The sequence below is a fragment of the Oncorhynchus mykiss genome, chromosome 6, assembly GCF_013265735.2.
Source record: "Oncorhynchus mykiss isolate Arlee chromosome 6, USDA_OmykA_1.1, whole genome shotgun sequence".
Taxonomy (NCBI): Eukaryota; Metazoa; Chordata; class Actinopteri; order Salmoniformes; family Salmonidae; genus Oncorhynchus; species Oncorhynchus mykiss.
Window position 1 is genome coordinate 27,127,890 of NC_048570.1, and position 14,963 is coordinate 27,142,852.

Below are 14,963 nucleotides of genomic sequence, written 5' to 3' on the forward strand. Positions count from 1 at the left end.
CAAATGTGTTGTGCCTCCATCTGAAATCTGAACAAACTGTAAATTGCTGATTCATGTGATATACAGTACATGTTTTACAATACAAATGAACTTTCATATAAAAATATAACTTGGTAAAGTATTGTTTCAAAAGTCTTATGTCTGATTTTGGTGTCTGTATGCTGTCAAGCTGTGTGTGTCCGCGGCAGAGTGTGAAGATCCCAGAGCCTCCTCACCCTTCCATTCCCTCCCAGCTACTGCCCTTGTTGATCCTCTCCCCTCCCCCTGCCTGGCTGCCTCTCTGGCCATATTTTTAAGGCTTCTGTGAGATAGTAAATAATTCAGTCAGATGTGCTGCGAACAGGTCCTAACACGGGGAATTGCAGCCTCACTCCCGCAGTCTGCGCTCTGACCGCAGCTCTAGGGAGAACACACACACATCCAGGGAAGCTGCAGAGCACACACACACACACACACACACACAGTGAATATGCCCCCTCTCTGGCTCTGCTCTCTCACTCTCTGATTCTCTCTCTTTTGAACTGCCTCTCCAAATCTTCAGTCATTTGATATCTCAGCATCAACACTACTACTGCTGCTGCTACAAGGTAACCAGAGAAAACACAACTTCTTGAGGCTCAGCAGTCTTTGTCACTAGTCCCTGTCCATCTGTCCATCAAAAGAGGAAATATGCTGGATGCCGGATCGAGAAGGGTCCCGGAATGGCTGAGGCTGTTGGCCGGCCTAAGTCTGCTTCTCTGCCTGGTGGGGGAGACAGGGGCCAAGAGGGTCCCCAAAATCCCCCGTTGTCCTGTCACCTGCTCCTGCACCAAAGACAGTGCCTTCTGTGTGGATACCAAGGCTATCCCCAAGAGCTTTCCCCCTGGGATCATCTCTCTGTGAGTACAACATTGATCACTCTGTCTGTTCCTGTATACTCTCTCTGCTTTTTGGTCTATTCCTTACATTTCATTCCAAAATGATAAAACCAGCTGTTGATAATGTACATAAAGACTTACTAGATGGAAGATCTGATGTCATGCATGGTTTTTACAGATTACTTAATAATTCATGGACTAGCCTATTGACCTTACATTAGGCTACACTTTTACAACAAGGTCATTTGGGCTTTTACAATATATTCTACTGTGTCTGGTTTCCAAAAGCTTATACTGTATAAAATCACTGATCCTTTTTTTGTAACTTCTTAAGTTATACCACGGTTATCTTTTCTAAACAACAGTGAACTGTGTCTCTGAAAATGCCATTATCAAGAGAGCAAGATGATGTTTGAGCTCCTCAAGAACGTGTGTCTGATTTTAAAGAAACTTAAGAGAAAGAAAGGAGCAGGTTCACCATGGCTTGTGTGTTTTGATGGACAGGGCTAGGTCAGCCACGACATGCTAATGAAATATGACAAATGGGCACTTTGTGTCCCTGTGCCTCAGTCTCTCCTCATCCTTGGACAGAAGTCAGGGGGAGCTAGCAGAAATTAGACTACATTGATTGGAGTAGAGCAATGGGATGTGCCTTAGCCCTCCTGGGACTTCAGATTCACAGCAAAAGACATGCATGTCCTCCAAGGGATAGTAACCTTACAAAGGTTAGATAAATAGTGCACAGTAATTGTAATGACAATAATGTAATAGATTCTGTAGCATAGGACTCAGTATGGTTACATTTTAGTTATGTGTTTACTTTGATTTTTAGTTGATATTGACTCAATGTATTATCTTTCTGTAATTGAACATAATGTTCTTGTATTTAAATAGCTTGGGGAATTGAAGAGCACAAGCACTACAAGGTGGAGGTAGCCTCATTTTTAAAGTGATGAATACAGGAACCTGTGAATAAAGAAACTGTTTGTCCTAGTTTCAAAAGATTTCGCCCTCCTTGAAATTCAAATGGTAATACAGATTGAGCCGCATGAGCTCCTGGTAAAACATGCCGTTCTGCATGTTTAGTTCTGTCAATAGATTGACTGTGCCTGGGGACTAGGGAGGACATCCCCTTGCAGTCTCTGTCCACTCATATTGATTAGGTGGGATGCAGCACCAACATCCATCAGGCCCTAACAATTCTTATTTCTCCCCTTCAAATGTACAAAAACTAAAAGTCTGTGACCAGAATTCTTTTAACCAAAAGCTATGCTCATAAACATGTTATTCTCATGAATACATCACAAAAACATATGTGGCTGACTGGCAACATATACACATTTAGCGTGGAACAACAAGCCCTTGTTTACAATGGGGGTTGGATTTTATATGATAAGCATGATGACATTGACTTAATGTTAGTTGATAGAGCCTGGATGATAAGTTGATTGTCTGTACTTCTCAGGACAATGGTGAATGCAGCCTTCACTACAATCCCAGAGGGAGCCTTCTCCCACCTGCACCTGCTGCAGTTCCTGTGAGTATTCATGCATGTCCCATCATTCTATCCTCACCCTTACTGTCTGAGGTAGAGGAATTAGAGCAGTCTCAACTTAACTTCTGTGGCTTGGGTCAATGAAAATGCTAAACATGTTCTCTCCAAAACACATCTTCTGTACAACAACAAAAATTCAGCTCGACCAATCTCGCTGGTTGTTTTGGAGGCAAATCAGGATAATAGATGTTGGAGGGCTAAACATATACAGTTCATTCAGAAAGTATTCATACCCCTTGACTTACTCTACTGTTTGTTGTGTTACAGTCTGTATTAAAAATTGAATAAATCAAGACAAATCTCACCCATCACCACACAATACCACACAATGACAAAGTCAAAACATGCTTGTAGACATTGTAGCATATTTATTGAAAATTATATAGAAATATCTCATTTACATAAGTTTTCACACCCCTGAGTCAATATTTTGTAGAAGCACCGTAGGTGTCGATTACAGCTGTGCGTCTTTTTTTGGTAAGTCTTAGAGCTTTGCACACTTGGATTGTAAAATATTTAAGTCATTATTGTTTTTAAAATGGTTCAAGATCTGTCAAGTTGCTAGAAAGCCATTTTCAAGTCTTGCCATAGATTTTCAATCCAATTTAAGTCAAAACTGTAATTAGGCCACTGGAATATTCAATGTCATCTTGGTAAGCAACTCCAGTGTAGATTTGGCCTTGTGCTTTAGGTTATTGTCCTGCTGAAAGGGGAATTCATCTCCCAGTGTCTGACGGAAAGTAGATTGACTCATGATTTTCTCTAGAATTTTGTCTGTGCTTATAGCTGTTCCATTTATTTTCATCCTATTTCCATTTAATTCAACCTTAATCCTTGGCAATGACAAGCATACCCAAAACATGATGCAGCCACCACCATGCTTGAAAATATGACGAGTGGTTCTTAGTAATGTGTTGTGTTGTGTTGGATTTATCGCAAACATAACACTTTGTATTCAAGGCAAAAAAAGTGTATTTCTTTGCAACATTTTTTGCAGTATTATTTAAGTGCCTTGTTGCAAACAGGATGCATGTTTTAGAATATTTGTATTCTGTACAGGCTTCCTTCTTTCACTCTGTGGAGTAACTACAATGTTGTTGATCTATCCTCAGTTTTCTCATATCACAACCATTAAACTGACAATTGGCCTTATGGTGAAATCCCTGAGCAGTTTCCTTCCTCTCCGGAAACTGAGTTAGGAAGGACGCCTTTATCAGTGGAGGCTGCTGAAGGGAGGATGGCATACTAATGTCTGGAATGGAATGGCATCAAACACATAGAAACCACATGTTTGTTTTTGATACCATTCCACCCATCCTGCTCCAACCATTACCAGGAGCCCGTCCTCCCCAATTAAGTGACTGTGTGTCCATCCAAAGCCAAATTAATAACTTTGCCGTGCTCAAATGGATGTTCAGTGTCTGCTTTTTTATTTTTTACACATCTACCAATCGGTACCCTTCTTTGCAAGCCATTGAAAAACCTCCCTGGTCTTTGTGGTTGAATCTGTGCTTGAAATGTACTACTCGATTGAGGGACCTTACAGAGATAATTGTATGTGTGGGGTGCAGAGATAGGGTAGTCATTAAAAAATAATGTTAACCACTTATTAAACACGGAATGAGTCCATTCAACTTACTATGCAATATGTAAAACACATTTTTACTCCTGAACCTATTTAGGCTTGCCATAGTAAAGGGGTTGAATAATTGTCTTGAGTTGATATTTCAGCTTTACATTTTCTATTAATTGTTTTTAAAAAATCAACAAAATTCCACTTTGAAATTATGGGTTATTCAGTGACACAAAATATACATTGAATCAATGTTTCATTCAGGCTGTAAAACAAAATATGGAAAAAGTTAACTTAAGAGGTGTGAATACTTTCTGAAAGGAACTGAAACTAGATAAGATGTACAAGTTGTGAAGTAACATTTGTTCAACAATACAATCACTATAAATCTCTTGAAATAAACTGTTATTGAAAACAGTGGTGACATGGCATTAGTAAAGTGGCTCTGTATCAGTGTCATCACCCATGACTGACTCCCTTCAGTTCTCTTCTATTTAAACAATGGCTTATCTGTTTACGCAGATTCAGTGGAGTGTGTGTGTTAAGATTAAGTGGTTTCAGTTTATATTAAGGCCAACCCATACTATGTATATTGAATACTTGATCACTGCCTTTAAATTGAGTAATTCTTCCTATGTCCACTCCACACAAATTCAAGTGATTTTTTTGTTACTGGAGGAGATGCTTTGTACAGTAATTGTGTCCATTTGCAATCAAGTGTAAATAAATACACATTTACAGTACCGGTATTGAGTAAGATGTCTTCTAACCTCTCCAGCAGTATTTGTCTGGACATTAAATGGAAAGTGAAACATTTAATTCCAGTGTTTTGTAAACCTCTCCCTTTCTCTACATTTCTGCAGTCTTCTGAACTCCAATACCTTCACTGTGGTGGCTGATGATGCCTTTGCAGGTCTGGCACACCTGCAGTACCTGTAAGTGTCCCACTTTGTGCCTTCATTCAGTCTCTCTCTCTCTCTCTCTCTCTCTCTCTCTCTCTCTCTCTCTCTCTCTCTCTCTCTCACTCACACACACACACACACACACACACACACACACACACACACACACACACACACACACACACACACACACACACACACACACACACACACACTTGAAGTCGGAAGTTTACATACACGTACGATGGAGTCATTCAAATTCATTTTTCAACCACTCCACTCCGCATCTACTTTGTGCATGACACAAGTAATTGTTCCAACAATTGTTTACAGACAGAATATTTCACTTATAATTCACTGTATCACAATTCTAGTGGGTTAGAAGTTTACATACATTAAGTTGACTGTGCCTTTAAATAGCTTGGAAAAATCCAGAAAATGATGTCATGGCTTTAGAAGCTTCTGATCATCATTTGAGTCAATTGGAGGTGTACAGTGGGGCAAAAAAGTATTTAGTCAGCCACCAATTGTGCAAGTTCTCCCACTTAAAAATATGAGAGAGGCCTGTAATTTTCATCATAGGTACACTTCAACTATGACAGACAAAATGAGAAAAAAAATCCAGAAAATCACATTGTAAGATTTTTAATGAATTTATTTGCAAATTATGGTGGAAAATAAGTATTTGGTCAATAACAAAAGTTTCTCTCAATACTTTGTTATATACCCTTTGTTGGCAATGACAGAGGTCAAACGTTTTCTGTAAGTCTTCACAAGGTTTTCACACACTGTTGCTGGTATTTTGGCCCATTCCTCCATGCAGATCTCCTCTAGAGCAGTGATGTTTTGGGGCTGTTGCTGGGCAACACAGACTTTCAACTCCCTCCAAAGATTTTCTATGGGGTTGAAATCTGGAGACTGGCTAGGCCACTCCAGGACCTTGAAATGCTTCTTACGAAGCCACTCCTTCGTTACCTGGGCGGTGTGTTTGGGATCATTGTCATGCTGAAAGACCCAGCCACGTTTCATCTTCAGTGCCCTTGCTGATGGAAGTAGGTATGGTGTTCTTTGGATGCAACTCAGCATTCTTTGTCCTCCAAACACAACGAGTTTAGTTTTTACCAAAAAGTTATATTTCTGGTTTCATCTGACCATATGACTTTCTCCCAATCTTCTTCTGGATCATCCAAACTTCAGACGGGCCTGGACATGTACTGGCTTAAGCAGAGGGGCACGTCTGGCACTGCAGGATTTGAGTCCCTGGCGGCGTAGTGTGTTACTGATGGTAGGCTTTGTTACTTTGGTCCCAGCTCTCTGCAGGTCATTCACTAGGTCCCCCTGTGTGGTTCTGGGATTTTTTCTCACCGTTCTTGTGATCATTTTGACCCCACGGGGTGAGATCTTGCGTGGAGCCCCAGATCGAGGGAGATGATCAGTGGTCTTGTATGTCTTCCATTTCCTAATAATTTCTCCCACAGTTGATTTCTTCAAATCAAGCTGCTTACCTATTGCAGATTCAGTCTTCCCAGCCTGGTGCAGGTCTACAATTTTGTTTCTGGTGTCCTTTGACAGCTCTTTGGTCTTGGCCATAGTGGAGTTTGGAGTGTGACTGTTTGAGGTTGTGGACAGGTGTCTTTTATATTGATAACAAGTTCAAACAGGTGCCATTAATACAGGTAACGAGTGGAGGACAGAGGAGCCTCTTAAAGGAGAAGTTACAGGTCTGTGAGAGCCAGAAATCTTGCTTGTTTGTAGGTGACCAAATACTTATTTTCCACCATAATTTGCAAATAAATTCATTAAAAATCCTACAATGTGATTTTCTGGATTTTTTTTCTCATTTTGTCTGTCATAGTTGAAGTGTACCTATGATGAAAATTACAGGCCTCTCTCATTTTTTTAAGTGGGAGAACTTGCACAATTGGTGGCTGACTAAATACTTTTTTGCCCCACTGTACCTGTGGATGTATTTCAAGACCTACCTTTAGACGCAGTGTCTCTTTGCTTGACATTATGGGAAAATAAAATAAAAATCAGCCAAGAACTCCGAAAAAAAATTGTAGACCTCCGCAAGTCTGGTTCATCCTTTTGAGCAATTTCCAAATGCCTGAAGGTACCACGGTCATCTGTACAAACAATAGTACGCAAGTATAAACACCATGGGACCACGCAGCCGTCATACCGCTCAGGAAGGAGCTTATTTTTTTGGCTAAGGTGTATGTAAACTTCCGACTTCAACTGTATATGCTCAACAAACATTATATCTGAAAGAATGAGGAAGTGGTGTTACAATGAAAGATTACTATGGTGTCCAGTCCTCAGCCAAACAAGGAAAGCTCAAGTAACATTGAATATTGTACCTCCTCCTACCAGAGACTAGTCTCCCTTCCTTTGTGGGGCCTGATAAAGCTGAGCATGCCGTTTTGTTAATTGACAGGAAGTTGCTGATGCCATCGCATTTGCTGCTTTCCATGTAAGCAATGCATTAGGCTCCATAAAGTGATTGTGTGGCTCTGGCTCTGGCTGCAGCCCAGCCCCAGGGCTCTGCAGCACCCAGCCAGCTCTACCCGAGGTGGCTCCTCATTGTGAATGCTAATGAACTCATATCTTCATATCCAGTGCTGCTCCAAATGGGAGACTGACTGCAGGCTGGCTGAGCTCACACAGTGTAGCCCTGGGATGCCTCACACATCCAGAATGAAGACAGAGAATGCACCTGTAGCTAATTGTCACTTGTGGTTATCTTTCATCATTCCATCAACTAAAATTATAGATTCATCATCCTAAAATAAGGAGATGTTGGTGATATGATGAGAAATTCTCATGTGTGCATTGTTTTGTAGAGATGAATTGTGGTTGTCATTTGTGTAGTACAGGTAGTTCACAGAGCTATGTTTGCATTAGTAACTTAAGCCAAATATTGTCCAATCGACAACTCGTTTGATAGTTGGCAACATTTGCACAGTAGCATTCTTTTAGTTTCTAAGTGGCTCAGTTCAATGTCCAAACAGGGCTCAGACTATATTTATTCCTGAACCCATGTAGAGGCACCCTACTAACTATCTGATGACAGGGCAGTTTTGCCTATAAGTCATTTCTCGATTTTAAGTATACCCAAGAGACGTACACCTGCTACGTTACCTCCATTAGAAAAATGTGAGCGGATGATTAATGGTTGTTTTGGACGCTTTGCACCATAGCCAGTAAAAGATTCCCTCCCCCTCTTTTCCTTACAACTTGGCTTATCCTCAAGGTTAGTCCCGCTCTTACTGCAGACAGTCCAGCCAGCAGACAGGTCCGTTCCCATTATAGCTGCTTAAGATTCAGGAAGCATTCCCTGGAAGCTAAATGAAATCTCTCAAAGTTTGCAGGACATGTTCCCCTTAGTAACAGGCTTTTAAAGTAAATAAATAAGGGAAAGACGGAGACACAATCAGGTTCAATAAGACAAATATCACACTCTGAATATGGAAAACAAGGCTGTGTACTGTCCATGAGTGACATGGCAATGTATTTAAATGGTCTTGATTAAATTACAGTACCAGTCAAAAGTTTGGACATAGATTCATTCAAAGGGTTTTCTTTATTTTTTTACTGTTGTGAAGACATCAAAACTATGAAAAAACACATGGAATTATAAACAGACTGGTACTGTATGTTAGCAAATGATCCCCAGTTCTACCACAAAGCATGTTTTCTATTATAAGTATCTTGATTATCATGATTGCTTTCATCAGATTTGTAGAGAACAATGACGTTCAAGCCCTGTCAAAGCATACCTTCAGAGGGCTTAAATCCTTGACTCACCTGTGAGTATATATTCTGACTTTTTCTCTGTAAATATCAATGGAAGAATACTTGTTACGTATTGCATGGACATGTTATGATTATTATATATTTTATCTTATCTCTGTCTCTTGTAGTTCTCTGTCAAATAATAACCTGCAGTTCCTTCCAAGAGAACTCTTCAAATATCTTGATATTTTGACAGACTTGTAAGTACACTACTTTTTGAAAGGGACACGTTAGCCTTATCATAGGTTTCATCTTGTGATATGTTTTTGAAGTAACTAAGTTTTCACCATGTTATTACAACTTTATTCAGCGCTGTAACTGAAAATGCGCTACCAAGAATCCTTATGAGACAGTTTTGTAAGAACTGTCATTCTATTGTTCTATGTGTTACCCAGAGACCTGCGGGGTAACTCGTTCCGCTGTGACTGTAAAATCAAGTGGCTGGTGGACTGGATGGAGAAGACCAACACCTCTGTCCCTGCCATCTACTGTGCCAGCCCATTTGAGTTCCAAGGTCGCAGAATCCATGATCTCACCCCACGAGACTTCAACTGTATCAGTGCAGGTTTGCCCCAAATCATCTTGAAATGAATTTCACAGGACAGCAAGGCACTTAATTGATAGAATGATCATCCTCATCTCTCTCTTCCCCTGTAGACTTTGCCGTTTATGAGACTTTTCCCTTCCAGTCTGTGTCAGTGGAGTCCTATGAATTCAACAACAATCAGTTTGTGGCCTTCGCCCAGCCTGATACTGGGTTCTGTACACTGTTTGTATGGGATCATGTGGAAATGGTCTTCCGGATGTACCATAATATAACAGGTTAGTTTCTTCTTTGACTTAAGCCTTTTTTAATATAACAAATCATGCCACAAGACAACCAATGCATTCAACTGTTATCACTTAATTATAGACCAAGGGATTTTACATTGTATCTTTAAGTACACAGAGGAGATTGAATTCAGCTAAACCTGCTGCTTTCTGCTTCTTTGTTTCTCCTAGCTCGCTCCGCTGTCTACTGCAAGCCTGTGGTCATAAACAACACTCTTTACATGGTTGTGGCTCAACTTTTTGGAGGATCCCACATCTACAAGTGAGACTTATTCCAATTCTTTATCAAAGGCAAATAATTGTAATTGATTTGTTAATTTTCTTAGCCATTGGCGCTTTTCCATTAAGACTTACCCACACACCAGCGGGCCACCAGTTTTTTGTGTTAATGTAAGCTCTGGTGTAATTGTGTTTCCATCAGAGTATGACACTTAAGACTTCCCACTGGGCACAGACGTCAATTCAACGTTGGTTGAACGTAATTTCATTGAATTTACGTGAAAACATAGTTGATTCAACCAGTGGCGAGCACAATCAACAACTTATGCATAATTCAAGACTGTTGATTTGTGAGGTGTTAAAGTTCACAGTTATCAAGTGTTATGTAAATGACAGCTGAAAAGTACCAGCCGCCTGGCTTGGCCCCAAGTTAGAACAGGTCTGCCAGAGCCATGGCCCAGTGAGGCACGGGTGCCAGCCTTTGTAGATAGAAGCAGAAAAGTCTGAACCTTTTGGGTAAAAAACTGGGGTAAATCCTTATTGAAAATGTGCCAAAATTGTGTTACGATTAGATGTTTGTGATGATGATTTTGGGATGGCTGACCTGGTTGACACCTTTTCAGGTGGGAAGAGGACCCACAGCGATTTGTGAAGATTCAGGACATTGACACCACACGTGTGAGGAAACCCAACTTTGTTGAGACCTTCCAGCTGGATGATGAGTGGTACTTTGCCGTGGCAGACAGTTCCAAGGCAGGCTCTACGAGCATATACCGCTGGAACAGCAATGGTTTCTACTCCCACCAATCCCTTCATCCCTGGCATCGTGACACCCATGTGGAGTTCCTAGATGTGGAAGGGAAGCAGCGTCTCATTCTCTCCAGTGCCTCTCAGCCCCCAGTGGTTTACCAGTGGAACCGCAGCCTGCGCCAGTTTGCCTTTCATTCCCAAATCACTGAGACTTTCGACGTGCAGATGGTCAAGCATTTCTGGGTGCGCAACGTTCTCTACCTTTGCCTTACACGCTTCATTGGTGACTCCAAGATTCTCCGATGGGAGGGGCAGCGCTATGTTGAGATTCAGACCCTGCCCTCACGTGGCTCCATGGCTGTGTATCCATTCACTGTGGGCCCCCGACAGTATCTTCTCCTAGGGAGTGATTTCTCCTTCTCTCGAGTTTACCTGTGGGATGACCTCACCCAGCGCTTCCAGCCCTTCCAGGAGCTCAACATGAGAGCACCCCGGGCCTTCAGCTTGGTGTCTGTGGACAACAAAGACATGCTGCTGGCAGCCAGCTTTAAAGGCAACACCCTAGCCTACCAGCACCTAATAGTGGATCTCAGTGCCAAATAGACCAATCCAGCTGAATCTACAGTATGAGACCATTCATTAATCTGTGCTGTTCTTCTGGAGAAGCAATCTAAGCCATGCAACTAATTGCCTGTTAAATTGGCAAAACAAAATGTAATAGTACTAATGAACAGGAAATGCATGATATCTTCTGATATGTCTGAATCAATTAAAACTGGATGTGTAATGACAGAACATATCACCATAACTAGTACATCACTATGCAACATCACTACTTACTTGACCTACCATTAATTTATGCTCTGTGGAAAATATACTTGGAGGTTCCATTGCAGATATAGTACAAATATAAGTAACATCAGATTATGTGAAAAGCATGTGCATCTACTGAACTTTTCTATTGGATGTTTCAAATCCTTTAATTCATGAATATCAATATAGGAAAATAATTGTTCACATCAAATAGTTGGACATTCTATGAAATGATAGTTAAGATATTTTGTTCAAAGCAATACTGTAATCTGCATGCCATAATGTTCTCTTAACAGTAGATAATCTTTTATAAAATGATTCTGTGTACATTTTATATTGCATCAAGGTAATAATAGCAATACGTGTTAATAAGTTTCGCTCTGTTGATCCTGAATGATACCAATATATTTTTGTTTAATTACAATGCATGTGCACATGTACAGATTTCCCTAAATAAATGTTTGGTTAACTGAATAGGACTGGAAGGTTGTCAAGCTCCTGTCATCACCGTGTGTGTGTGTGTGTGTGTGTGTGTGTGTATATATTATATATATGGACAACTACTCATTCCAGGGTTTTTCTTTATTTTGACTATTTTCTACATTGTAGAATAATAGTGAAGACATCACAACTATGAAATTACACATATCGAATCATGTAGTAACAAAAAAAGGGTTCAACAAATCAAAATATATTTGAGATTCTTCAAAGTAGCCACCCTTTGTCTTGATGACAGCACACTCTTGGCATTCAAGCTTTGGACTGGTACTGTATATATTTTTTTAAATATCTACAAGCCTGTTTTTGCTTTGTCATTATGGAGTATTGTGTGTAGATTGATGAGGCGGGAAAAAACAATTCAATCCATTTGAGTAAGGCTGGAACGTAACAATGTGGAAAAAGTCAAGGGGTCTGAATATTTTCCGAATGCACTGTACAATACTGTTCATTGCCTTACATTTGTTTTGGACTTGGGGACTGTGAAGAGACCCCTTGTGACATGTCTAGTGGGGTATGTCTGTCAGAACTGTATGTTATTTTCAACAAAGTAATGTTTCTCATACAAACAAGAAGTGATGTAGTCAATCTTTCCTCTACCTTGAGCCAAGAGAAACAAATGCATCTTGTTGATATGAGTCCTCTGTGTGAATGCTGCTCACATTTATATAACCAGGCAATACTCAAGATGTGATCAAACCAGAGCCTGCAGTACTTGTTTGGTTGAATGTGTTGTTGAAAAAGCAGAGCACATCTTTATCATAGTCATAATTGTCCCCATCTTTACAACAACATAATCAATATGCTTTGACCATAACAGTTTACCTTCTAAGGTAAAACCAATAAGTTTAGTCTCCTCTACTTGCTCAACAGCCACATTAATCATTATCATACTCAGCTGAGGCCAATACTTATGGAATTATTTGTACCAAATACAATGCTTGTGGTTTTGGTGCATGCTTATTGATAACTGGAAGAATGCATCAAGTGCAGCGCCTGGATGCTGCTCATTACAGGTCATTGTAAATAAGAATTTGTTCTTAATTGACTTACCTGTATAAATAAAGGTGAAATAAAAAAATGAAATCTAAAAATATCTTCATAAGAATCACTACAGAACGTTTTGTATGATCTCTTATTGGCCTACACTATTTTAAGCCCAGCCTTTGGAACCCTGACTTTTCTGGATATAGCTATTATATGGTCACTACATCCAATTGGTGTGGACAACGCTTTAGAACAAAGTTCTCCAGCATTAGTCACATTTATGTCAAAAATAAAATAACTTGTTTCAACATTATTCTTCGAATAGCCTATACCGGTATATACACATTGTTAGTAGGATATTATGAGTGTTGTGATTGTATGGTTCACTACTGTATTTGACACTTACCACCATAGAAGGGGGTATAGTGTGAGCAGAGTCTGAATTACGGGCGGCCCAGGGGCGTCTCAGACCCCCTGAATGAGTCATGAGTCCCCGTAAATGCAACAAAGTAAAAAGAAAATTGGGGATGGGTCTCTAAATAATACTAATTTAACCATTGGGTCGTTTCACCTCAAAAAGCACAAAGAGGATTTTGACACCCATCATCTCAGATTGTTCTGAAATCGATTCTGTAGTTAGTAACAAATACGATTAGAATTCCTGAATTCACAATTTACATTTATAGGATTCAGATAATGTTGTGATCTATTTATTAAACACAAGAGACCAGCAAAATGGATAAAAGTGTGGTGGTATTGCAGGAACTATGGCAGCTAGTGGTCAAAACCTGGTACTTTCACACTACTTTATGGTAAATAATGCAAGCGACTTCCATTACTAATTTCTCAGAACAGGGGGAAAAAACATCACCAGATTCATAGGGAATACATTACATCGTATGGAGAAGCAATACTCCAAGCCGCAGCTTCATACTACTTGTCAAACAGAGAACTGAAACTGTATACTGGTTGATGGAATGGAATGGAATGAGTTGTGCAGGGAGCTTATTGGCATTTGACAAAAAAAATGTATTCCTCATGTCTTACTCACTGGAAGGAAAAGGTTTGGTCCAAATCGGATATTCGGTACTATATTTATTGAATATGATCTGAATCCTATCAATTAAAAAAAATGGCAAAATTGGGTGTAATCAATCTCCGGAATACATTTTAATTTCAACAAAATTCTGTTTCAGGAATGCCAATCTTGTTTGTAACTACAGAAACAATTGCAAAACAATCTGAGATGGTGGGTGTCATGGCTTGCTGAAATGACATGGAACAACTCCATATGTTTAAAATGCAATTTGTATGGATACAGTGGTAAATTAGTGCCTGTCATACGTGTTACCCTGAATCAACAACATAAGTGTTCATTAATATTACAGGGCTCCAGAGTAACATTTTCCCTGGTGTCACTAACTTTTACAGTTGGTAGCACCAGCCCATAATTTGGTTGGATGGACCAAAGCATGAGTAATGATCTTATAAAGGCATACAGAGTGCTTTATTAAGAAGTATAATAAAAAAACCTACTGAGATATTCAAGTAACAAGTGGTTTCAATTAACACGTCCAAGCAGGAATGCAAGATATGTTGATGTGCAACATCATCCAGCGATTGTCATTAATTTTTACTATAGTTGCTATATTTCACTATCAAAATAGGACTCCAGAATTTTCAGATTTTTTTATTCAATAGAGATAAATTACATATACTGAACAAAAATATAAATGCAACAATTCCAAGGATTTTACCGAGTTACCGTACATATAACACAACAACATTATCCCGGAAACACTAGACTCACTCCAATTGGCATACTGCCCCAACAGATCCGCAGATGACGCAATCACACTCCACACTGCCCTTTCCCACCTGGACAAAGGGAACATCTATGTGAGAATGCTGTTCATTGACTACAGCTCAGCGTTCCACACCATAGTGCCCACAAAGCTCATCACTAAGCTAAGGACTCTAGGACTAAACACATCCCTCTGCAACTGGATCCTGGACTTCCTGAAGGGCCACCCCCAGATGGTAAAGGTAGGCAACAACGCATCTGCCACGTTGATCCTCAACACGGGGGCCCCTCAGGGGTGCGTGCTTAGTCCCCTCCTGTGCTCCTTGTTTACCCATGACTGCGTGGCCAAGCATGACTCCAACACCATCATTAAGTTTGC

General features: G+C 40.1%; 1 protein-coding gene across 1 annotated transcript; it reads left to right on the plus strand.

Annotated features, from left to right (window-relative positions):
• Nucleotides 1-361: 361 nt before the first annotated feature.
• On the plus strand, nucleotides 362-11,774 carry LOC110525634 (leucine-rich repeat LGI family member 3). Its single transcript, XM_021605937.2, has 9 exons — nucleotides 362-878; nucleotides 2,323-2,394; nucleotides 4,849-4,920; nucleotides 8,625-8,696; nucleotides 8,811-8,882; nucleotides 9,078-9,247; nucleotides 9,340-9,504; nucleotides 9,685-9,775; nucleotides 10,356-11,774. The coding sequence occupies exons 1-9, from the start codon at nucleotides 670-672 to the stop codon at nucleotides 11,083-11,085; spliced, it is 1,653 nt and encodes a 550-aa protein (XP_021461612.1). The 5' UTR covers nucleotides 362-669; the 3' UTR covers nucleotides 11,086-11,774.
• The last annotated feature ends 3,189 nt before the right edge of the window (nucleotides 11,775-14,963 follow it).

Bases quoted from the DNA above. Each gene is read 5' to 3' on its own strand.
- LOC110525634 (XM_021605937.2), top strand. From the start codon at position 670: ATGCTGGATGCCGGATCGAGAAGGGTCCCGGAATGGCTGAGGCTGTTG. The intron at 8,883-9,077 runs GTAAGTACACTA...TGTGTTACCCAG, and splicing joins CTTGATATTTTGACAGACTT to AGACCTGCGGGGTAACTCGT. The intron at 9,248-9,339 runs GTTTGCCCCAAA...CTTCCCCTGTAG, and splicing joins CTTCAACTGTATCAGTGCAG to ACTTTGCCGTTTATGAGACT.